At 38.2% G+C, this 25,442-nt stretch overlaps 1 protein-coding gene across 5 annotated transcripts in view; it reads left to right on the forward strand.

Annotated features, from left to right (window-relative positions):
- Positions 1-1,363: 1,363 nt before the first annotated feature.
- The window catches only part of etv4 (ETS variant transcription factor 4), a 97,940-nt gene continuing 73,861 nt past the window's right edge, over positions 1,364-25,442 (forward strand). For 3 of the 5 annotated variants that reach the window (XM_048614729.1, XM_048614731.1, XM_048614732.1), the window contains exons 1-4: positions 1,364-1,501; positions 15,484-15,571; positions 15,709-15,756; positions 20,335-20,388. In XM_048614729.1, coding sequence (XP_048470686.1) covers positions 1,442-1,501; positions 15,484-15,571; positions 15,709-15,756; positions 20,335-20,388 — 250 coding nt within the window. In that variant the 5' untranslated portion in view covers positions 1,364-1,441. Of the gene's footprint in view, positions 1,502-14,982; positions 15,102-15,483; positions 15,572-15,708; positions 15,757-17,147; positions 17,246-20,334; positions 20,389-25,442 lie in introns of those variants that run through there. The other 2 variants (XM_048614730.1, XM_048614733.1) reach the window with 2 other exon arrangements.

The following is a 25,442-nucleotide window of genomic DNA, read 5'->3' on the forward strand; positions in this document are numbered from 1 at the left end:
AATCTGCTCCAGTCCTGCATTCTTTTCTAACACTCTAACTTCTGATTCTGATCTTTTGTGTCTTCCTTTCCCTTCACATCAACTTTAAAATGGAATCACTGAGCAGCCAGAATTCTAAGCTCTGAGCCTTCCTTTCCAAACATCTTCACTTCTCTTTCACCCAAGTAATGATCTTTTCTTTTTACTCTTTAACAATTTTTTGGTGCTTCATCAGCTGTCTTTGTGCTTCAGTGTTTGTTTTTCATCAGCCCCTTTCTGTGAAAGGTTTCAGAGTATTTCTTACAATGCTTTATAGAAGTAAGCAGTTCTTGCCACTGGCGCATGAAGAGTTAATACTTAGGACATTCCTAATCTTAGAAATCAATAATGTTATCCTCAGAATTTCCTCGACACTCCATTAAAACTGATTCCCTAAAGTGTTTTGGTTCAAACACAAATAACAAAAATATTTTCCATCTATGTATGCTAAATGTTATATCTCCAATAAATCATCTATTAAACTGAGGTTAATGTTTCTCGTATGTTACTAGGTCTTTGTACATGAATCATGTTTGTTAATATACAATTGCCATTGTGATATGTCAAGTACAGTGCTTCAGTAATGGTGTTCCCGAGTCACCCTGAAAACACGTTTTAAAAATGCCCTGACGACTTCTCACAAATATATTGTTCACATATTTGTCTGTGTGTGTGTTTGTGTGTGTAGGGGGGTTGATTTAAAGGGTTAAGTCACACATATGTATCAAGTAGTCTGTGGAAACTAAGCTGGAGAAATATTTCAATGATGCAACTGTTATGAATGCCTGATGCCTCATAATCCTATGCAACTTAAGGCAAGACTTAATGCAAATTGACTCCAGCTCTTCTCTGTAAACAGTGCTTCACTGTGTATCATGCTGGAGCTAGATCTGAAGAAAATAACTGGGGATACCTGTTAATTAATGAACTTATTTTTCAAACTTTTGAGTTAAGAAACCTTATGTATAAGATTTCTGCTTTGAAAAATTTGATTCTAACAAAATTCAGTCAGTCTTACCTTAAAAATAGGTCTGAATAAATACTCACTTCCACTGCTTCCAGATTTTATGAATGACCCCTTGAAAGTTTTTTTTGTGAATGAGAGGCCATTGCAGAGGAACTATGAATGGAACAGAGCTTCTGAATTCTGATTGGTTTTCGAGCTGGAGGTGGGTGTTCCGTCTCCAGGTAATATAACACCTCGATTCTCACCTCTCATAGGCTGGAATCTTTGTCAATGTCATGTCATTGACTGAGTCAGGTCATTCATTAAAAAAAGACAAGAAATCTGAGCCCGTGAAAGAGGAAATGAACCAATCGCCGAATCCCTTGGGCAAACAACTGACTGGAGCAAGAAAAACAAGTCTTTTGAAACCATCACTGAAGTCGCCTGCACAGATTTATTTTAAAAAAAACTTTACATATGCAGCTTTTCGATTCCGGCGATTTATGTTGCATCAGCCAAAACAGTTCCATAAATCAGGTGAGATCATACTTTTAGATGAAGTTTAATTTCTTGTTGCAGCAGTTTATTCATCCCTTCCACCCCCTGACGTTTGGTGCTTATCGCACTATGATCTGCTTTGTGGTTTATTCGTCTGATCCGGACAAAACATGAAGCGCTGGGCAAATGACAGTGGAAACGCTTAAAGCTACACTGTCCCAGAAAGAAACCTAAGAGAGGGGGCGCACTTAAATCAACAATCATTTCAACTTATTTTAAAGTAACATTGAACATTTAACCCTCCTCTTGCGCTTTTATTGAATGCATCTTTAACAAACATGGAAGGAAATTAATGAATTATATTTTAAAAGGAAGGTTCATGTTTGCAACGACACAACTGGTTACCTAATCCCCTGCCTGATTACAAAGGAACATCTAACTTGCTGCAAATGAAATCAAAATTCAGTTATCTTCTTCAAGTTGTCTTTGAGAATTAGAACATTAAATATTTCAATACAATCTGATACTAATTCAATGATTTAGGTTCTTGCTATTGTAGGGTCGAGGCAGAAACGGTTTTTAAGAGTGAAGAAGTCGAGTATGACGCTTGCTTTCTTGAATTTAGCAACCACATGCTCATTCCTATTTTCAGGGCAATTTGATTAATGTCTCATTGATTTTTAGTCATTTAGTTCTTAACTTGTACAGATGGAAAATGTAGATTGCAGACTGTATTTATATGGAAATGACTAATATTATCCAGCTGTAGTTTGATGAGAGAATTTGGTGCCTAAAGGTTCTCCTCAACAGCAAAAATGTAACTTTGTTTATTATGAGAAATAGGCCTTTGCACGTATTTTTTTTGTTCAATATCATTGGAGCTTAAAGTAAATTTAGATCTTTAACCTTTTTATGAATATGTCATTGAAACTTTGCAGCTTTTGTTCAATCACATCTCTCTCTTTCCATTGTCTCTGAGATACGGGATGTTTCAATGTATAAACAATGAGAGGCAGAAGGTTTTTTTTTATGTTCGAATATGGATGGTTTAGTAACTTCAAAAAGACAGAAAGAACAAAGTGACAGAAAATGTTAAGGTTCAGATACTTCACTGAAGAGGCACCTAAAGAAAAACATCAGGCCTTAGCGATAGTTGGTCTTTTTCATAGACAGACTTTCTATTTATAATGGGGAAAAATGGGTCATAAATTCATAAGTGTCAGAGAATTGCGTTGTCATGATGTGAAACAGATTGATTCTAACAAAAGGAATCTTTGCTATAATAAGCAGGATTCATTTTGAAAATACTTAAAAATGGATTATATAACCTGGTAATAGTTTGTTCACATATTTATTGATGCTGTTGTAAGCATGAGGTGGACTCTTGGCTTTTACCTGTCTTAAATTACTTCCCTCTTACAGTAAAAGATGCCCATTATTGCATAATAATTATTCTGCATTGACTAGGTACCTCATTTAGCAGCTAGGTCCACACTGATAAATTGTGCCTAAAGGTTGTTCTCCTCAACAGCAAAAATGTAACTTTGTTTATTATGAGAAATAGGCCTTTGCATGTATTTTTTGTTCAATATCATTGGAGCTTAAAGTAATTTTAGATCTTTAACCTTTTTATGAATATGTCATTGAAACTTTTTGCAGCTTTTGTTCAATCACATCTCTCTCTTTCCATTGTCTCTGAGATATGGGATGTTTCAATGTATAAATAATGAGTGGCAGAAGGAGTGATAACCATGGTCAATTTTACTCCATGATCTTAATGGCAATTTATTTAGATGTGTGTTGAATGTTCCTATAAATCCCCAATCTGCCCTTCAGAAATACTGACCACCCAGCAATCCTAGTCGATTATCTTGTTCATTAAAGCAAATTGCACTTTCTGCAAAACACTAATTGCTGACAATGTCTAATCCTACAGTTGTCTCAAGTGTTCTTCCCAGATGTCACTGGAGGAATCAGACTGCTGAAACATTAGACATTACAGTCCAATTGTATACAATACTTGGGGAAGGAAAGGAAAATTTAGAAGTGTTTAAACCTAGCTATAGTAACGTTGACCACATCACTGTACCTAGATGTAAGAAGATTGATCATATTGCTTTAAGAGCAGTGGGTTCTTTTACTATGTTAAAGGTGTTTTATAAATACAGGTTATTTTATCAGAACATTCTACCCCTTTAAATTCTCCTTTCCTGAAACTGTTGATATGCTTAGAGATGGTTTTATAGGTGTCAGAGGCCCTCTGGTACCTTTCACAAGTGATCATTCTTATGATAACCTAGATAATGAGTATTTAAAGGCTATTGACTGTCCATAGCATTACAGTTGAGGCTAATCTCATTGTTAGCTGATACCTATTTGGACGTACTTTCAAGCAAGGATTATTAAATAAAGAACAGGAGCTTCTGATATCCCACTCGCCGATCTGTGGGCACTCCAGCCAATTTAGCCTCATGCATCAACTGAGACTCATGAATTTAGTAGAGGAGTCACTGGACTCGAAGCATTAACTCTGCTTTCTCTCCAGAGATGCTGCCAGAGTTTCTTCAATGATTTCTGTTTTAGACAATAATGACATTGGGATGCTCTTAATGTGTATAGCTCAGCATCACAATCTTTGGTGCATTTAACCACTGAGCTTATTTTTTTAAAAAAACATTAAAAGATTGAAATTACTAGAAATGACCTGTGGGCATTTCATGAAACTCAATACAGCAAAACGTGAAATATAAAGTTGTATCAACAATGTATATACCCCCTGAATTCCTTTTAAATTATGTCAATGCAAAGTCAGTGTTGGCAGATAACTCAGTATTTCTCCTTTCTGTCCTTTATAAATATATTAGAAAATCCTTTTGACAGGTTATGTATATTCTTAATGTAATGCCATTATTCTTATTATCAGGCCATATTAGTGAGAGTTGCCCATTCATGATTTTTTGGTGCGTTTCCACAGCTCCTCTAATTCATTCACTGGTACCTTTTAAATCAGAGATAAAGTTAGAGAACAGTGCAGCATTATCACCGATGTGGAGTCACGCTCCTATTTGACGTTTTGTTCCTTATCATCCCATCATGTTTTTCAGACTTTCTAATAGAAAGCACTGCCTACAGCCTTTATTAGTAGAAGCTTATGGAATATCACACAGATGTGAGATTGCATTACTTGTGCAGTGGAGGGAAACTGAATACATAAAGATAACTCTGAAATTTGCAATTGCGAGGTTTTTTTGTTCCATGAGTGTGAAAGGTCCAGGTATATCAGTATAAATTCATATAATTTTTACATGACGTGAAGCATTCTCAATACATTGAGTTCCATTAAGTATCTATCAACTTAAAATTTATTGAAAAAAAGAATTGTTTAAGATGTAGGTGGCTCAGCTTGAAAATTCTGCTTTTTTGAGTGTGACTTTGTTCAAGATACATACACAGTGGATATGCTTCTACAAAAGTATGTGGAGAAAAGTGGCCCAAAAAAGTGGCACAAATGCAACAAAGTATAATATTTATGAGTTCCAGTTAAAAATCTAGTTATTGTTATTTGCCATTGTTTATTTTGAATTACATTACCCAAATAAGCCATCTTTATGAGACTATTCCAAAATATTTTTGAAATTGTTTCTATTCATTATCAGTGATTATATTTAACCAAAATGAGAAAAAAGGTCAGAAATTTAGAGATACGTTTGATGATGACTGTTAATGTCTCGAGGATCATTGTATTTTATTAAAATTAATTAACAAGAAAAGAGTAGAAATCCGGCCTTGCAATTCGCCTTTGTATTCAGACTATGCACTGTTTTCTGCCTGTTTTCTGAGATTTGGAATGGAACTCTGTATTTTCCAGCCTTGCACTGATATATTTATCTTCTGCAAAGCACTACACTATTTGTATTTTTAATGGTGAGATTGATAGAATTAAAGAATGTAACTGCAAGACACTGTACAATATTATACAAAATTCTAGTTCCCTATGACACATAATGATGGTTTTCACTGTTTGAAGAGACAGTATGTAAAATATCCAAACAAAATAAGTTCCTGATAATTCCTCAACGATTTTATAACAGAAAAATAATACACTAGAGTCCAAATGGACAAGAAGAGGAAAGTATATTAATACCATCAAACCTAAATTGAACTAGATGCTGTAATCATTCTATGATTCATGAGAATTCATATCACTGTGTTAGCAGCAACTTCGTTTTCACTTACATCCCATGGAGAATATAGACATTAACAATGCACACATGGAGTAAAATGAATTGAACATTTTAATTTTAACATTTTAATTTGGCTTTAAATTTTGTCACCAGTGAGTGTTTGTCTACGCAGCACAATGTAATTTGAGGCTCAATAGATGGGGGCTACTGGTTTGTGTAAGAGATCAGAAAAACATTTCAGAACTTGGCTTCTGAATATACTTCAGAGAGTTAGGATATAGCATTTGCAAACTTGAGGATCTAAAAGGATTAACCACTGAAAGCACATTCACATTGTTTTGCAATAAGAAAGGTTAACATTTCATTATTGGCCCATAAGGTGAATATACTATGACTATAATAATGATACCATTGAATTTTACGCAGAAATGAATGGATTTGTATTTTAATTCTTTGGACAGTTCACATGTTTTGTTAGAATGCAGAATTTAAGAATTTAAAATGTATTCATTTCATCTATCCATACAAGACGTTTTGCCTAAACTGCAACAGAAACTTGCATTTATATAGTATCGCCAATGTATACCTGATTAAATTTTATACTAATGTGCTATCTGCTAATGAGTCATTTTATTATCTTTTGATACTGTAAACTATTTTCAAAGCAGACATTTCCACACATTATATACTGCAATGAAGAATGAAAAGTTATGAAAGTATTTTTTAGCAATCAGATAGTTTTCAGATTATTCTCTTGAATATTGCAGTGCAACCTTGGTAACAGTTCTGCAAATCAAGTCAAATTTTATGAGTAGACTATATGAATTTGCAAACATATTGAAATGCTTTGCATGTTTTCAACTTTTGTAAAATGATCCATTTTTGTTTTTGTTTTGAAGAATAACTCTTAGAAAGAGAGGAATAAACTATTTAAAGGCCAATGAAATTACTCAGGCAAAACAGCACTAGGCGATTTTGTGCATCCCACAAAAAAAAACTTGCAATGTTCTTATTTCTGCTTTGTCTTGCTATTTTATTCCCAATGAGAATTCTTTGACATAACTGACAGCTGGCAGAAGTTTTACAATGATTAGTCCCCAGCAGTTTATTACATTCCTTAAAAAACTCATTTAAAAGTCAGTTGTAATTTTGCTGACAACTTCAAGAGCCTGATCATTGATAGTTTGCACCAAATGTCTTTGCTTCCCTCCTGAAGATGTTGATTTCCTGGGATACAATTACTTGCTTGTCCTCCCATTCCTCACCCGTGTCAGTCTGAACAATATTAGGAAGCTATTCATTCATGAAAACCAAATCATAGCCTTGTCCTTTAGTCTCACAATATCCACACATAAGCTCTTCTAACAGGTACAAGACAAGGAGTACCAACTGTAGTGAATTTTTTTTTCCTGATCCAGTGACACTAAAGCCAGTTTTAACACATACATTGCTGTTGTGCTGAGATCAACCAATCTTACATAGATGTGAGATTGGCTTGAGTTCTTCCATGTTTATAAAGTTCAGCTACTCAATGCACTAACCAGCTGAGACCTGTGTGTTTAATACAGGGGTGGGGGGGACCATTATCTCATCATTCACAGAAAATGAAAATTCACTCACAACCCAGTCAAGTACTTCATCAGATGTGAATTTAATGCATCATCCCCGCATTGCTGGCTTTAATGCAAGAAGTAAACATAGGACTAAAATTAAAATGAACATTTTGTTGGGTATCAAACATGGGAGCATGGGACATGAGTTCAACTCACTTAAATCCCATTCACTTACACAGAGTTAAAATCAGGTCCCATCATGTCTCGCAGTATTGTTTGCACAGAGTTCTGTCCCTCATTCCACCCTTGAGAATATCACCAATTGCAACTATTGGGTAGCTTGGGAGCTTTCTGTAATTTTCCATAACGTACAGAATAATGGATACGAGGAAGTAATTGCTGTCAGCAGTCCCACTGAGGGCTTCAGTTGACATCAGAGATTGAATCTCACCTTGCCTAACTACTGTCATGTGAACTCTCTCTTCAGTTACTCTTTAGCAACGTTTCCAAGTATGAGGAATATATTTTGTTAACTGAGGCTGAAGCTTGGTATGTTGTGTTTTTGTTTTGCTGGTCATGGTGTCTTGGTGTGCATTAATGCCCTAACACACAATTCACTTGAGCAGTGCTTGATGTATCTTACTGCAGAAGTAATTATTGTAACAGAATCACCAGATTTGCTAGGCTTCAAGCAAAATCCATTGGTAAGAAATAGCATTGTGCTGTGGATGTTGCATTTTAATATCTGTATAGATTATAAGAATTTGAGTTTAAATGGAATCCTGTTGAAGGATATAGATAGCTGAAGTGGATGAAATAAATGTGCAATAACACTGTCAGATGTGTCATGGCAAAAGGTCACAAGTTCAAGGTACTGAAGGGAAACTTTTAAGACAATCAAGAAATGTTCTTTCACATTGAAGGTGTTAACAGCAAATTCCCTGGAAGTGTGACTGAAGCCAGAGGCTGGATTAATTTCAGGAACAGATAGAAAATATGAAGGGTTAAAGGTGTGGGTGATCAAAGAATGTTGTCAAGTGGTTAAAGGTCCTTCTTCAGCCAAACATATTTCATGATCTTCTGTTCACCCTTTCATCGAAATAAATCACTTGAGAACTTTTATTTAAATGCTAGCATAACAATACTAAAGAAATCATCAGCAAGAGAAGTTATTAAATAATAAAAAAAACTGATTACTAAGTTATAGGATTCCATTACCGTAGAAGGTCCATGGGATTTGGGAAACATACTGGGACACTTTGTTTCTTTGGCGTTGCTATCTGAAGTACCTACCATAATAAATAAGTGCCCCACCCTCTATTAATGGAAGCTGATGAATAATTGAATGTCATTAGATTTTGGTCATACAGAAAGGCAGAAATATCTCATGCACAGCAATGAAGGCAAGTGCAAAATAAATTAGAACAACTGAATTTAGTCTTTCTTGAATCGAATTGGGTTGCTATCATACAGGAGGATATTAATTTTAGTGCAACATACAATAAGATTAAATCCCACAAAAGGGTCTATCATGCAGATATCCAGAAAAATAGGTAATTAGAACACATACAATTGAGGTTTCACTGTATTCAAGTGTAGTTTGCAGGTTTTAATTTTGTGTATTGAGAATTAACATATATCCTATTGTGTCATAGAAACCCATTCTCCTGTATAAAGCTCCTCAATTGGAGGTTTTGTATCCAACAATGAAAAAAACTGATTGAAATGGCTCATGTCATGTTTCTTCCTGGGCTGAGTAACTTTATGCCATGGTTTGCTGAAACACAGTAGAAACTGGAAGTCTTGTTTTGTGGATCCTATAATGGCCTCACCTCTCCCTACCATTTTGTAATCTCTTCCAGCCCCACACCCTCCAAGACATCATCACTCATATCATTCTGGTCTCCTGAGAATCCCTAAATTTTATTTGCTAGTGACCATTCTTTCTGTAGCCTGGGTACAAAGCTCTAGAATTCCCTTTGGATCTCTGTGTTACTTTCCTCTTGACAAAACTATTGATCAACTAACCTAGTATCTCTTTATGCAACTCAGGGACCTATTTTGTTTAGTAATGCCTCTGTGAAGTCCCTTGGCATATTTGAATACATTAAAGGTGCTATATAAATGTAAGTGGTTGTTTATCCTTTTGACCGAACTTGTTGCAGTTTATGGATTACAATTGCAGTTTTTCATTCTGCAGTGAGACAGCTGTGTGGAAAAGGTACATCTCCAGTTCATTTGAAATTATTTCTGAAGTCCTCCTTCACTTTGAATTTGACATTTCTGTGTCACAGGTGTCATGATTTCTATTCCCTGTATATAATTCTAGTTAGAGCTCTTCAAGACAAAATGTGCACTGCCTCTTGTGGCTTTTCTGACACACTAGGTCACAATGCAATCACGTATTATATGTACCATCCTCTGACTGTGAACCACTTGGGCATTTCAACGCACATTTGGTTGATTAAATTCCTCCATTAAAATAACTTTCAGCTTTCACATCTTGTTTAGCTTTTCCTGCAGAAAACATATTACAGTTAACTTTCAATTTACCATCAGAGCATAGAACTAGTGTTGTGGGTCAGGCAAGTGTTCTAACAAGCATGTATCTTTCTGGCAGTTTCTAAAACTGGTGTTTTTCTTCTGCACTGTCAGCATTAATCTCTACTGGTGAATTGAAAATGACACCACCATGTCTGGATATCCTTCAGAAAACACTTTTTCCTCTATAGCAGATTATTTGGCTCTAAGTGTCATCTTGTACATTCCAAGTATCCATAGTGAAGACTCTGGAATCAAAATGATCATCAGATCTAGCATTTACAGTCCTGGACATGGTATCCAAACATAAATGCTAATGCATCCATACAATGTTACGCCAATAATGGGATTAACTTGTTCATTTTAAATAAGTTAGTTTGAAAAAAAGACAAATCTTACAACATTGTTAATATTCATTAATGTCAACAATGCATTCAAGATTTCTGAAGAAGGGTCTAGGCCCGAAACGTCAGCTTTCCTGCTCTTCTGATGCTGCTTGGCCTGCTGTGTTCATCCAGCTCTGCACCTTGTTATCTCAGATTCTCCAGCATCTGCAGTTCCTACTATCTCTGATACATTCAAGACCATTGGTTTGATTGCTACTTTACTTGCTCTGTTTATTCATTTTTAAATTTGTTGTTGCTCCAATATTCTCTGAATAAATGAAATGTAAGTGGGCATTTCACACTCTGGACACCACATGGCTTCTATTTGTGATCTGGGAATGGGAACTTTTCAAGTTATTTTCTGTAATGCCCTCACAATGTAAGGATTTAGTTGCAGCAGCAAAGTGGCATTTCCTACTGTATCTTGATTTTTGTTCCTTTCACATAATGCTTCAGCCCAAAAGCATCATAAAGGTGAGTCACATAGCAAGTAGGAACAGAGCAAGTCAGTGATCTGAAAAAAAAAATCTATAATGGTTGTGCAATGCTCTGGTAAACAATATTCTGCTGGCACATAATGTTACCAACAAGTGATGCCAAATGACAACCACTCAAACAGAAATTCTAAAATTTTCCATGTTCACCTCTCCTCAATGATCAGATTAATTTATACTAAAAGGTGCTTTTAAAAGCACTCAATCAATTTAAGACCACCTGTAGACTCTAATGCATTGAGTCATTCAATAAGGACATTTAAGGTTGTTAATCACCTCAGGAGGTCATTGAAATATAGTTCATATAATATGAAAGTAAATTAAATAATATCACATTGGTAATAACAACCTTTACTAATATGTAGAAATCTACAGAAGATGTATTTTTATTCTGCAATATTGTCTATCTTTGTCCTACAGTACCTCTCCAACCAAGATCTTTTCCACTTTTACGTTTAATTCTTTCACTGTTTCTGCTCATTTGTTTCCACTCTACACTGCACAAAGTCCCAGCTCATGCAAAGCAGAATTCCATGTTGCTGCCATCTATTTCTGCAACTTTATCTATCACCTTTTGATCTTCTGACTTCAGATGTCTATGAATCACTTTGTTTTATGTTCAGACTCAGACTTCAACTGCCCTGCAGTCTGAACCATAAATTGCTCCACCCCCAAAAAAAAACATTCCTAACCTTCTCAAAACCTTCTGCTTTTTCCCCGGTTTAAGCCAACTTTCCAGAGTATTTCACACTTATTGCTTGGGGCCTTGCTTTGGCTCTGTGAAGTGCATCAGAATGATTGCTATTTTAAATGTTCAATGTAAACACATGAAATTCTTTGAAATTGTGGTATCAATACAGTATTCGATAACCAGGCACAAAATATGATTTCATGCCCATAATGATTCATTTGTAATATTATAAATTAATATTACCTGTCCCTGTTACAATCAGACCTAATATCCAGCTTTCTGTGATATGCTATATATATATGTATATCAGTTATGGCTCAAGTGGGAAACACACTCACCTTGATGCAGGAGGTTGTGCATTTACCAGATTTTCTGAGAGTTGAGCACCTAATCAAGGTTGACTGGTGGTTAGGCAGTGCAGCACTGAAGGTGCAATCTTTTCGATGAGATATCTTTTGGATGAGATATCTTTTGGATCTGCTCCTTAGGCAGATGTAAAAGAATCCATGGCATAATTTGATAGAAACAGCAGGGTTGATCTCTCTGTTGTACAGGCAAATCTTTATACCTGGATCAACATCACAGAGCAGATTATCTGGTCATTATCTCATTATTAGTTGTGTCAGAGATAGTAGGAACTGCCGATGCTGGAGAATCTGAGATAACAAGGTGTAGAGCTGGATGATCACAGCAGGCCAAGCAGCATCAGAGGAGCAGGAAGGCTGACGTTTCGGGCCTAGACCCTTCTTCAGAAAAGTTCATGTGTTCAGCTCTACACCTTGTTATCTCATTAGTTGTGTCACATTGCTTTGTGCAAACTGGCTACCAGACTACCTACATCACAACAGTGATTGAACATCAAAAGTACTTCATTGAGTGTGGAGTTCTTTGGGACATTCGGAAATTGTGAAAAGTGCTATATAAATGCAAGCTCTGATTTTTCTGTATGTGTAATAAGTAGTTGCTCCTTCATTCCCTGTTTACACATAAGAACATAAGAATTAGAAACAGGAGTAAGCCATTCAGCCCCTCAAGTCTCCCCAAGCCATTCAACAAGATCATGGATGATCTCCTGCAGGTTTCAAATCCTCTTTTGTGCAGCTGATAATAGCCCTCAACTCCCTGATATTTCAAAAATCTATCAACCTCCATTTTAAATACCTTATGATCAATCCTCCACAAGTCTCTGGAGCAAAGAATTCCAGAAAACAATTTATGCCTTGAATGAATATAAGGGACACACAACAGGATTTTCCAATTGATTAAAATATGAAGTACCCAGAAGACAGGGATATTCATTGCTAATTTTATTTTTCAGAAAAGCATTGATTTTTGCAGTGTATTTTATTAATACTACAAATTTTATTCTATGGGAGCTTAATCAGTTTTTCATGAGTATGTGGCAGCTTTGTCAATGTTTGGTAAGTTTAACATGGAAGCTGTCTGTTACGGATATGATGAAGTGGGGGACACATTTTGCATTTAACTTCAAAAATGGACATGATGTCAAAGATTGCATAAGCGGAACTGACAAAAAGTATCGCAAAACGAGATGGTTTCAAAAAGATTGCCCACTGGCATTATGTAGCTATTTTGTCACATGAATATTGTACAATTGAGACAGAGCAAGTGCTTGTTTCAGAAATAACTCTCAGAAGTAAACTACTGATACTCAGTCCAAACATCTGGTATGAACTGGTCTATTGTTAAAATGTCCTCCCTTGAAATTTTATCCATACAGGCACAAATCAATATGTACTGCAGTCATCTCTGTCACCTGCTTAATTCTCTTCACCCTTACTGAAGCAAATTTGAGTCTATGTTTGTTGCCATTGTTCCATTTCTATAAGCTAATCTCTCCAAATGCAGTGAATAGATGATACTAGTATTATGAGTTTCATGTTTCCACCCACTCTTCGCAGAAATATAATTGAACTTAAACTTTTTGATAAACTGCCTTTAGGAGAATTAATTTTCAAACGCATGATTAACTATTTTGGGAGTGGCTAATTTGCCAAATTAAGATATTAAAATATTAAAACAGTGACTCAAACGCAGGCTCTAAAATCAAAATAGAAAATGCTATCAGTGCTGTACGGATCAGATGGTATCCACGTAGAGAGAGAGTCAGAAGTCACACGACATGGGGAGGGGTTATAGTCCGACGTGCTTACCTAAAATCACAAGCTTTCGAGGACCCGCTCCTTGGTCCCTTCGTTCCACCAGTCCCCGGTGTCGTGTGACTTCTGACACTGTCCAACCCAGTCCAGCACCAGCATCTCCACGTCATATCTGTGTAGACAGCAGTCAAGTTGATATTTCAAGTACATCTTCAGCCATTGTCTGCATCTGTGCTAACAAAAGCTAATTAATTTATATTTACGTCACACATTTCACATAACCAGGCGGTCTTCCAGTGTTTCACAGATTTTGAAGTGTGGCCATTGTAGCTTTGTAGGAAAATATGATAGCAAATTTTCGTACAGCATGATCTCACAAACAGCAATTAAATAAATGACCAGTTAATATGTTTGTAAATGTGCGTTGAGAGTTACATGTTGTGCAGGACACTGGGAGTACTCCTTCACTTGATGTCCTGATGGGACATCCTACGAGTCAATGATCATCTGAAACAGCAAGTGCGTTACCACTGCGTTTAGTTGCTGCAGTATGTTGCTTTGAGTTTACTGTAACGTTATCCGTGGATATTTCCATGTTCTTCCTAGCAAACGTTCTGTTGAATTCTCTCTTTGTCTGCTGGGTTTCTTCCGCGTACTTGGGTTTCCTCCCACAGTCCAAAGATGTGCAGGTTAGGTGGATTGGCCATGGATGCAATGCAGGGTTACAGGAAAAGGGTCCGGGTGGGATGCTCTTCAGAGGGTTAGTGGGGACTCGATGGGCCGAACAGCCTGCTTCCACACTGTTAGGATTCTATGATCCTTTGAATGGCTTTATAAATTGTAAAAAAAAGTGCAGTTTATACTTTTTTTAAAAGAAAGGTTAACAACATCTGCAAACTCCCGAGACTTGAGCGCAGTAGTTTGGACTGGCACACCAGTGCAGTATTGAGGAATACAACAGTGGCAAATTATTGTTAATCTTTATCTCTATTAGATAAACGGTATATCGTGTTATATTAGAGTCCACCTTCTCAGGCAGATGTAATCGATTCCAATACACTATTTCAAAGAAGGGGAAGGGAGTTTATCCCTTGTGTCCAGATCAATATTCATCCATCACACAATATTCCAAAAGACAAATTAACTGTTTATTATCATATTGCTGGTTGCGGAGCTTCCTGTGTTCAAACTGGCTACTTCCATTCCTCAATAAGGACAGGGTCTACACTTCAGAAGGACTTAATTGTCTGTAACACACACTAGAAGAGCGTGTTTTTAATTTTTGTTGATGACTGCCATTAGATTGCTTTACCTGTCTGGTTTAAAATGAGACCTCCAGTGTTATTTCACCGTATTTTTCGAGCAAAAGGTGGAAAATGTTTCCTCTTTAAATGGGCACATCCTCGCTTTAAGAAACTGTGTGTTTCTGAGGGAGAGAGCAGCCGTTCGTTGCCTGCAGGCTGTCTGTGTTGGACTTTTTTTTGTGAATGAAGCTTATTATTTACGCATGCTTCGCTCGTTCATTCATGATCTCTGCACCCCCACTCTCAGTCTCCGCAGGCTGATCGAGCTTGATGTCAAATCCAGTCTAAATGCTCATAAACGGTTAACAAGGGAAACACAGGATGGATGGCTACTTAGATCAGCAAGTGCCTTACACATTTTCAAATGTGAGTAGTGATTTCTGAGAAATTTAGTGCTGCATTGACTTTTCGAAACAGTGGAGTTAAGAAAGTTGAATTGTTTTCCTTTTTAAAAATGAAGTGTTTTCCTTTTTCGATCTTTATTGAATGGATGTGCGTACGCGCGCGCGTGCATCTGGGGTGGCGGGGAGGTTTAAGTTTGTAAAATCATCGCGAAATGACAGAAAGTTGTAAATTGATGGAACCAAAGAGTCTGTAACTAACCCGAGTCCACGGGCGCTGACCGGGGGAAGGGGGAGTAGGAAGGATGTTAACTATTTAAATCCGCGAATTGTATCAGTAAATTCTGGATGCCAGGTAAAGGCTCGCAGAGCGGGTAAAAACACTTGGTGTTTGTTTTAATCTGCAGAAAGTGCACGACGCTGGGAGCTTCGGGCGGGCAGTGATTGCCAGAAAGAAAAGATATATTCCCAAAGAACTAACTCAGGATTCAGAAGGTAACAACTATCTCCGAGAGGCTGCCTTTTGGCATGGATACTGAGTTTTGTTCCTTCCAATAACAAATTTGGGAGAAGGTGCACTTTAGAGCATGATCCTGCTAATTCTTTATTTAAATTTTTTTCTTCTGTTCCAGATCTCTTCCAGGATTTAAGCCAACTTCAAGAAACTTGGCTTGCAGAAGGTGAGTTTAAAATAATACTTGGGGGGGATGTAGTGGGGACTTTTTCATCTTCCCAGTTCTAGTGGAGCTGAAGTCTGACTCTTGTGAACATTTTTGTTCTCTTTTGCCTCAATGACTCACTTTTTAAATTTTCTTTCTTCTACTGGTCAATCTGTAATGTTTTTCCTTCTTTTCCAAAGCTTTGTACTTCGGCTGCCGTGTTTCCTACAAGCCCCGATCAGAAAACACTTTAGGAGTTCACAGCAAAACTTCCAAAATTAATTAAACCTCTTGGCTACAGAAGCACTCGACTGAAATAAATTAAAAGTAATTGCACAAAGGTCTCTGAAACTGACAGCTCGCTTCACTTTAATCTTTTTCGCATCCCCTAAATGACTTTTTGTGATGCCAAGGTTTTAACGTCACCGATTTCAAAACATCGACACTGTTGAAGATTAATGGGAAACATATGAGGATTTTTTTTCACTGAAAAGGGGGTTGTATGGGGGTGCGGTGAGAAGGGGATTCTGTTGAATGAACGGATGATCACACTTGTGGAAAACACGTGAATTAAACCTGGGTCCCTTTCCTACACCATGCAAGTTGATGCGTGCTTTTCATTTAAAAAAAAAATCCCCTGCAGTCTGATTTGTGTGTGCAGAAACTGCAGAAAAATTCTGCAAGTGTCCGCTTGTGTCTAAACAAGTTCTTAAATGTATGTGGGGAGATGAGGGATGTGGCGGTGTGAGAGAACGATGAGTTCACTTTATTTTAAAGAAAGGACCTTGAGCAGTCTGGAGTTAGGGCGTTTTGAAGAAACAAGTGTCCTCTTTATTGTTGCTTTGCCTGGATTTGTAATTTGAAACCGTCAGGCAAGTAAAAACATCAAACGCCACAGCAAATACAAGTTCAGACAATCCGTGAGATCTCCCGCTTAAAAAAAGAGGAGCTTAACTCCTGGGCTAATAACTTCAGGCTGAGGTGTCCCTCTGTTTATTCCCGTATAACTGCGCCCTGGAGGAATTGCCCAAACTTGCTGCATCACAACCTTGCAGAAAAGGGGGAGAAAGTAGCTTGCTGGATCAGGTTTTGCCTTTGCAATTCTGTCGTTGAATGCAATGGATTCTGCTGGTGTCTTATAAATTTGCTGTTTGTTTAATGACGTGTCTTTTTAACCCACATTTGCCCACCCTGTGCCAAAGATGAAGAAGACTGTGGTGTATTCATTCAGTCATGTGGTTGAATATTTTTGATTCTCTTTGCCAAAGGATAGGGACGGACTCCTTGACACGATAAAGTAATCCAGTCTTCTGAATCTGCGTCCAGTTGTAACCTTGCAGTTGACAAATTTAAAAAAAATGTCTGTGAGGGAAGGCCAGGGGAGTGGGCGAAGTGGGTCGGGCTTTCAAAAGTGTCTGCATGGGCCCAATGAACCAAATGATCTCCTGCTCCTCCTTTTCCTCCTCCTCCTGTGCCGTAAAATCTGATGACACCCGGCCTTCGTGTCCAGGTAGGGAGAACGTCCGTCTTTCCAGGAACTGCTGCTGGGCAAACAGCCCCTGGCCATCAGGTGAAGACCGGTTCAGGTTTGGTACTGATGCCCTTCATGGTCAAATAGCTTGCGGATACTCATTGGTTTGGCTCCCAGATACAGAATGGGTGAGGCGCTTAAAAAAAGAAATTGCCAGCACCTTTGGAAATACATCTCTACAAGAGTCAGTGCTATTAGCACCAAAGTGGGGAGAAAGGTATTCAAACTATACTTGGATCCCCATTCTCGCCTAGTGGTGCTCCTCAGGTGCTTGGCTTCTACTTAAAGATGTACATCTTGGTATCTTGTTTTATTATGTTGTTTGTAATTTTGTAGGAAATTCCTTCATTTATGAGAACAGAAAATGCTAGATATACATGGATTCTTTGGCATTTGAAACCATAGCTGGAGGCTAGGGTCTTAATGTAAACAGCTGCTGTTTATTTTCTCCATTGCTTGTCGACCTGTACTTAAACATTTGTGATATTTTAGTTCCGACTGTCAGTGTGGTTTCTTTAATCTGACCAAATTTTTCCACCCCAAACCTTTTTCAATCATTTTTATTTACACAATGTTCAATTTATTGATTGAAGTATAAGCGACTCTGAAGTATAAAATTCATCTTTCTCATTTGCATCTGGAGATTTTGTTTTCTGTGTATCTTTGGTCAGACATATGATTTTACATTGGCTGAAGTGCAACAGAAAAATGAATTTTGTTATTAAATGGATATTTTCACCAACCAATTAATGTTCAAATATTTACTAATGTATTGCAATTTCAGTTCTCTATTTTCATTATAAACTTTTAGTAAAGATCACTTTGTTAATTTATAATGTGGACAAATTTTTATAGATGATTCCACTCATTAACGAATAAAGCTTTGACTATTAGAAAGGGTTTATGGTTTCGCAAAAGGAAGTTAGTATGCATGATGCTGAACAAGCCTTGCTGTTATATCATTATCATTGTAATTTATTTAAGAAAAAAACATGCCAACCTTTTGAATACAAGATTTCCTCAAACGCACAGAACGCTTTATTTCATCTAAAATAACAATATTTCAGAAACGCTGATGTTGTATGGCTCTTTCTTTCCCCAGGGATTGAGCATCATAGGGCATATACACATAAACGTGGTGAGCTGTTCGCAGCATATAAGCCCAACTAGTACTGCAAGTGCCCAGATATTTCATCCACCCTATTTCTATTTAGTAAATGTCAAGATATTTTGAAATTTAAGGGCAGATCTCCATATTAATTAAAATGAGTGGAATATAATGGGGTCTGCACCCATTTGTACACAGTCACTCTTTCAGACCGTCCTTTTATGCCATGCAGTAGGAGCATCTGCAAGTCTTCGGAAATAAAAGGTTGCTGTTTCAGTGCTGAGTAGGTGTGGCGGTGATCAAGCAACATATGGCCAGAGAATCCAAACATTAATGTGTGTCACTGGTTACATAATTCATCAGCTAGCAATCAGTATCTTGTCATTTTGAATGGGAACTTTGCAGCAAGTATGTATAAATGGTGACTCTTTTTGTGATATAAAGTTCCACGATGGGATGACAGAAAGTTTTCTTTTAACATAAACATTTACTCCAGGGCTGCATGTAAGTATATGATATAGAGGGTGGAAATGGAGTCTTGGTTTGTGGATACATTTACAACTCAACTGCGCAATTTTTTAAAAATTGCTTCTTGAATCCCATATAGTCTAAAGTGTTTAGCTTCTTACAGTCTGATGCCTGGTCAGAAAGCCTGTGCAGTGTGCCTATCACTGCTACTTCCTATTGGAGTATCTCTATGTTGGGGAAAAAAGCCCTGGAGCTTGCATCATGTATTTAATAGTTGACCTCAAGCTGCAATTTAAGTTGCAAACTTATTAGTAGCCTGGCTTTTCTGTATACATGATTGCCGGTAGTTTGTGATGTAAATTTGATTTTTAAGCAACAAAAGAAGGCATTTGGCATTCCTACCTTTATTGTTTGGGGTACTGAGTAGAAGAGTCATGTTGTTATGTTGCAGCCTTATAAGACTTTGGTTAGGCCACACTTAGAATATTGTGTTCAATTCTGGTCGCCACATTACAAGGAGATGGGGAGGCTTTGGAGAGTGTGCAGAAAAGGTTTTTAAGGACGCTGCCTGGATTAGATGATGTGATCTATAGGGAGAGGCTACAAAAACTCCGGTTGTTTTCTCTGGAGTGGTGGGGACTGATGGGAGACTTGATAGAAGTCTAAATTCATGAGATGTATAGATAGGGTTGACAGTCAGAGTCTTTTTCCCAGAGTTGAAATGTCGAGTACTAGGGCACATGTATTTAAGGTGAGAGGGGGGGAAAGTTCAAAGGAGATGTGTGGGGCAAGTTTTTTTATACAGGGAGTGGTAGGAGTGTGGAACGTGCTGTCAGGGGTGATGGTGGAGTCAGATATGATAGGGGCATTTAAGGGACGCTTAGATCAGCACATGAATATGCAAGGAATGGAGGGATATGGACCAGGGGCAGGCAGAAGGGATTTATTTAATTTGGTGTTATGTTCGGCACAACATCATGGGCCAAAGGACCTGTTCCTGTCCTGTACTTTTTTATGTTCTATAAGACCATCAATGGTTCGGTGAGTAACTGCACCATTTATCGCCCTACCAAACCATGGAGACTAGATAAATCCAGCACAGACCCAACTGTGTGCTGTTAGCTGACTTCTGCCAAGAATTCTGTAACCATCTGCTCTGAGACACAATAGTGAGTCAACAAACCATCCTGTGTCCTGATCCCAAGTGATCCTTGTTGGAAGGTGTGAGGGTATAAAGAGAGTAGAGTCCCATTTAGTGTTATCTACACATCCAAATAATGTTTCATCGCCTCCAATTTAGAATGGCTACTGGGGAAAATACACATGTAGAAGCACAAGAATCACAGCCTCTATCAGCCCAGCTCTCAATTGTACTGAAATTCTACAAAATACACTCACCATCTAGATTGGCAGAATGGTGAGGATTTGGGGTGAGTGCAGGGCGAAGGAGCAACATGTTTACAATTCTCAAATCTGCCTCCTTTTTTTCCAGCTCAGGTGCCAGACAGCGATGAGCAGTTTGTGCCAGATTATCATTGTGAAAGCTGTGAGTATCTTTCTTCTTGCTCCTTGGCTTTTGGTGGTTTGGAAACCCATCTCTTTGGGAAATGGGAATTCGGGTCCCACAGAGAACAAAACAAACCTCTGCATTTCCCTCATGAAAACTGCTGCCCTTATCACAACCACAGACCCGTGATATGGCCATGTATAGTGGAGGTGGGAGGAGAAAATCAAGAACTATTTGGCGATTGGAATTAAAGCAACAGGGGAGTATAATCAAGTCCAAAGAATTGAGGATGGTAGAAGCAACGTTACTAAATGAGTAACCCAGAGATCTGCACTAAGGATCCAGGGACATCACGTCAAATCTCACGATGGCATTTGGGGGCTTTGTGTTGTTATAAATCTGGACTAAAATTACTACTAATCTTGAAATAGTTGGGTTGCCATAAAAACTCTGGGGAAGAAATTTGCTGTCCTTACGTGATCTGGCCTGCCTGCGACTCTCAGATGCCCCTTGAAATAGCCTCATAACCCACATCGTCACAGACAACTTCCCACTATCTACTTAAATGTAGGAATGGACAATAAATGGAAGTCTTGCCGGCAAAGCTTGCATTACAAGAAATAATTGGGGAAAAATGCTATCCTCAGTCTAACTGTCCACCAAATTTGCTCCAAATAATAAAACCTACATTTTTGTGTCAAGAGCATTGCTTGAAGACAAGGCAGCGTGTGCCCACAATAGAGAAACAAAATGCATCAATAAATGAGTTTCTACACACCACTTGGAGTTGTTTCAAGCATTGAACAATTGAACCCTGCAGCCGTCTTGCAATGTAAATGCATCACAAATTACAAAACTGCAACCAGTCTACATCTGCTCAATCAGTTGTTTCCTCCCATCAGGAGGTATTTGTCATGTGATGCGCCCCTCCCTCATGACTGGCCCATGAAGTGAAAGCAGGCAGCCCTTCACATTTTATGAATGGGTTGGTTGTAATCTGTAACAGTTAAGAGCTGGCTGCAACAGGTTATTATATGCAGGAAGTGTTTCCATATATGGTGATTAGTTTGTTTTACTGGTGATAAATGGTTGACAGGCTTACCAGTGCCTGTCGCTACAAAGATGAGTTGTTACATAACTTGTTGTCGGTAAAAGCTGAAAAGCACAGCCAGATGGATTACAGTTACTGTCACAGCTAACTCTTTTTTGCAGCACAAGGTTTTCAGTATTGATAGCCGAGTTTTTTAGTAGGTTTTTTTAATCTCCAAAGTCTCAACTAGCGGAGACTTGAACAGTTTAATCTGTTAACACAATTCCATGTCAAATCAGGAAGAATGCATTTTGATACTCTTACAGCTGTTTGATTTTTATATAACTTATTTTTTTGTAAACAGAAATGCAAGTAAAATCACTATTTTCTTTTACACCTTCTCCCTATCCCCATAGAATCCCTATAGTGTGGAAACAGGCCCTTCAGCCCAAAAAGTCCACACTGACCCTCAGAGCACCCACCCAGGCCCATTCCCCTAATCTACACATCCCTGAACACTGTGGGCAATTTAGCATTTCCAATCCACCTAGCCTGCACATCTTTGGGCTGTGGGAGGAAACCCGAGCACCAAGAGGAAACCCGCGCAGACATGGGGAGAACGTACAAGCTCCACATAGACAGTTGCCCCAGGGTGGAATTGAACCCAGGTCCCTGGTGCTATGAGGCAGCAGTGCTAACCACTGAGCCACTGTACTGCTGAATTTGCTTCCAACTTTATCTTTTACTTGATGTGACAATGCTTTCTAGCTCCTGTAACATAAGAAATTCTGTGTGGATATCATGGTATTGAAAAATCCAACAAACATTTTATTGCAACTATTCTGTACCGATAGTTGTATTCCTCAGGCATGTAAATGTCTGGGCTAATAGTAACATGCTTCAAGTGATCTGATATAGATGGAGTATCTTTACATTCTTGGTTCATATGTTATGTTGTAATAATGATATTGTAGGCATGTAGTCTCTGAAAGATTTATTGACATTGAGACATAAAACAAGACCGTATACTTAGGGCACTGACCATCAATGATAATCTGGACTAGCCAAAACGTTCGCAAAAATTGTTCTGAGAATATAACCCTGTCTTGCTTCTCACAGTCCAGAAGAAAAATGTCCAGCCTTCCCAGAGTGTTTTACAGTGGCATGGTCGATAATGTTGGCAATTCAATGAAGCAGAATTTTGGTCTGTGCCTAACTCCATGGTTGGTGCTGTGTAAAACCACTTGCCTGCTTGATTTGTTTCTTTTTTAAAGGGGTTGTCTAGATTTTGAGGCCAGTAATATGATTATTACTGTAGACATGCTTGTGTGATAACCAGATTAACTTTTGACAGTAAAACCTCTTCTAATATCAAGCTAGATCCATTCTAATACCACCATTTCCCAATATTCAAACTCCACACAGCTTGCTGGAACTGAAAATACACAATGCCAAGATACACTTTATTGGACTTTACTGGTGGGCAGCCTTGGTGAATCCAGCAAGTTTATGTCCAGTTTGATTTGGCTGCCTGATCACTTCAAGCTTGGCTTCGCATTAGTATACAAAACACTAAACAATCTGAGAAGATAATGGGAACTGCAAATTACTTATCAACAAATTTTGGACACAATTGTATGCATGAGTGTTAACAGTAAATAGGTTATTCCGGTGCAGGGAGTATTGCAGTTGACCCTATTCCTACCCTAATCTTCTAACCTAGACTGTTAGCAGAGGGTTGTTGGACGGCTTTCCACACTAGTTTCTCCTTATTCTAACAGCTTTGCTGCAACCTGGAGTGGGATTGGGTTGGGCAGATTTGTGGGGTGGTGGAGAGAAAGAGACAAGTCAATTGTGTTCAGATTGAGAATTGAACCTGGGCCTTTCTACTCTTATGGCTCTGCTGTTATTAAAGAAACCTAGTAAGCCATCATTTGTCCTTGACTCAAATCTGTGAGGATATCAGATTTGAGGACCTTACTTAAACTCTTTTCACCTTGTGTCTGTGCCTTCATTTTAATTTTTTTAAAAAACTCTTGTCTCTTTCTAATTTTAGCATATCTACCAGAATTGTTTCTGCTCAGATTTGGTCATATAAGCATTACATATGGATAAAGATGCAATTTTGCAGAAAAAGAGGCGGTAACAAGTATTTTACCTGTGTTTTAGGCCAGTGCTACGACTTATACATTGGGATACTGATCTGGAATATCCTGCACTGTGGATAGTGTCTGCACAAACAGTCAAACTTTCACCCTAATGCTCCTTTAAAAAATGGCTGTTCAAATTCTTTTGCAATGAGCACTCCTTTGTTCTTATCCGTAAATAGTAGATTTTTAAATACAGACCTCTAAGAGCCCTGTCTTCACAAGCTCATTCTGGGCTGGTGACATCTCCCTCTGATGTCTAAGACATGTGATGAACTACATAAGGATTTAATGAATTTTATTTTACCACGACCAGTACAAAGGACAAGAAACAGTCCAAATTCAGCTTTCTTCCAAGTTATAAGCAAGCTGATATTAATGGCAGGAAGTAGAGGTGATTTTAGAATGGATCTTATTATGTTGTAACAGAGTAGATGAGATTTAAAAATTGTTTAAGTATAGGTTCCGTGCTTTGCATTTAAAATGGAACTGAAGTTCACCCTTGCTGCCCTGGGTTTAATTTTGGTTTTTATGCAAAACCCAATCTGTCTAAAGTGGAGCTAAGTTTGTAGACTCTGCTTTTTTTTTCTCTCTCTGTTCTCAAGTTGTAATCAATGAAGAAAGATGCTGTTGTGATTTGTGTTCAAAAAACATTTTTTGTGCAGTTGTCCACTGTGCCAATTTCAGTGTTCTTTCATTCAGTCCATAATGAATGAAGTGACACAGCTGATATTTGGTAAGCCAAATTTAAACCAAACTGGCCACATCCTGTTCATGTAAAATGTTTCCAATATCACGTATATATTGATTTTGATTTATTGTCACATGTACCAAAGTATAGTGAAAAGCTTTGTTTACAAGCAGTACAAACAGATCATAGTAAGCAAGGGTGTACAAGACAAAAAGACTTAGACAGAGGCACACAAGTTGCATTGCACAGGGTATACCCTAGCTGAGATCAACGTTCACAAGATCAGTTTTATTTGAGGCTACAGAGTCCAATCATCAGTCTAATAACGGCCAGGAAGAAGCTGTTCTTGAACCTGCTCATGCATGTCTTCAGGCTTCTGTATCTTCTGCCTAATGGAAGAGGTTGTAGGAGGTCGTTACTGGGGTATGATGGGTCATTGATGATGTTGGCAGCCTTTCCGCAGTAGCGAGCCATGTAAATGGAGTCCACGGATGGAAGGTTGGCCTCCATGATGGTCTGGGCTGTGTAACCACCTTCTGTAGTTTCTTACAGTCCTGGGCAGACCAGTTGCCATTTCAGGCTGTTATGCACCCAGACAGTATGCTTTCAGTGCTGTGTCTGTAGAAGTTGGTGAGGGTCTTTATGGACATGCCAGTTTTCCTGAGCTCCCTGAGGAAGAAGAGGTGTTGTTGTGCTTTCTTGACTCGCATCTACATAAAACGCCCAGGACAGGTTGTTGGTTACTGTCACTCCGAGGAACTTGACTCTCTCCACCCTCAAACTCAGTTCCATTGATGTAGATGGGGGCGTATTCTCCTCCTTTCTTTCTGATGTCAACAATCAGTTCTTAAGTTTTGTTGACATTGAGAGAGAGATTATTTTCATTGTACCATGTCTTCAAGCCCTCTATCTCCCTTCTGTATTTTGACTCGTCGTTGTTATATATCCGTCCCACTACAGTAGTGTCATCAGTGAACTTGTAGATGACATCAGAGACAGTAGGAACTGCAGATGCTGGAGAATCTGAGATAACAAGGTGTAGAGCTGGATGAACACAACAGGCCAAGCAGCATCAGAGGAGCAGGAAGGCTGATGTTTCGGGCCTAGACCCTTCTTCAGAAGTTTTTCTGAGGTAAGGTCTAGACCTGAAACGTCAGCCTTCCTGCTCCTCTGAGGCTGCTTGGTCTGCTGTGTTCATCCAGCTCTACACCTTGTTATCTCTAAC

This window comes from Rhincodon typus, chromosome 30 (genome assembly GCF_021869965.1).
Source record: "Rhincodon typus isolate 14 chromosome 30, sRhiTyp1.1, whole genome shotgun sequence".
Classification (NCBI taxonomy): domain Eukaryota; kingdom Metazoa; phylum Chordata; class Chondrichthyes; order Orectolobiformes; family Rhincodontidae; genus Rhincodon; species Rhincodon typus.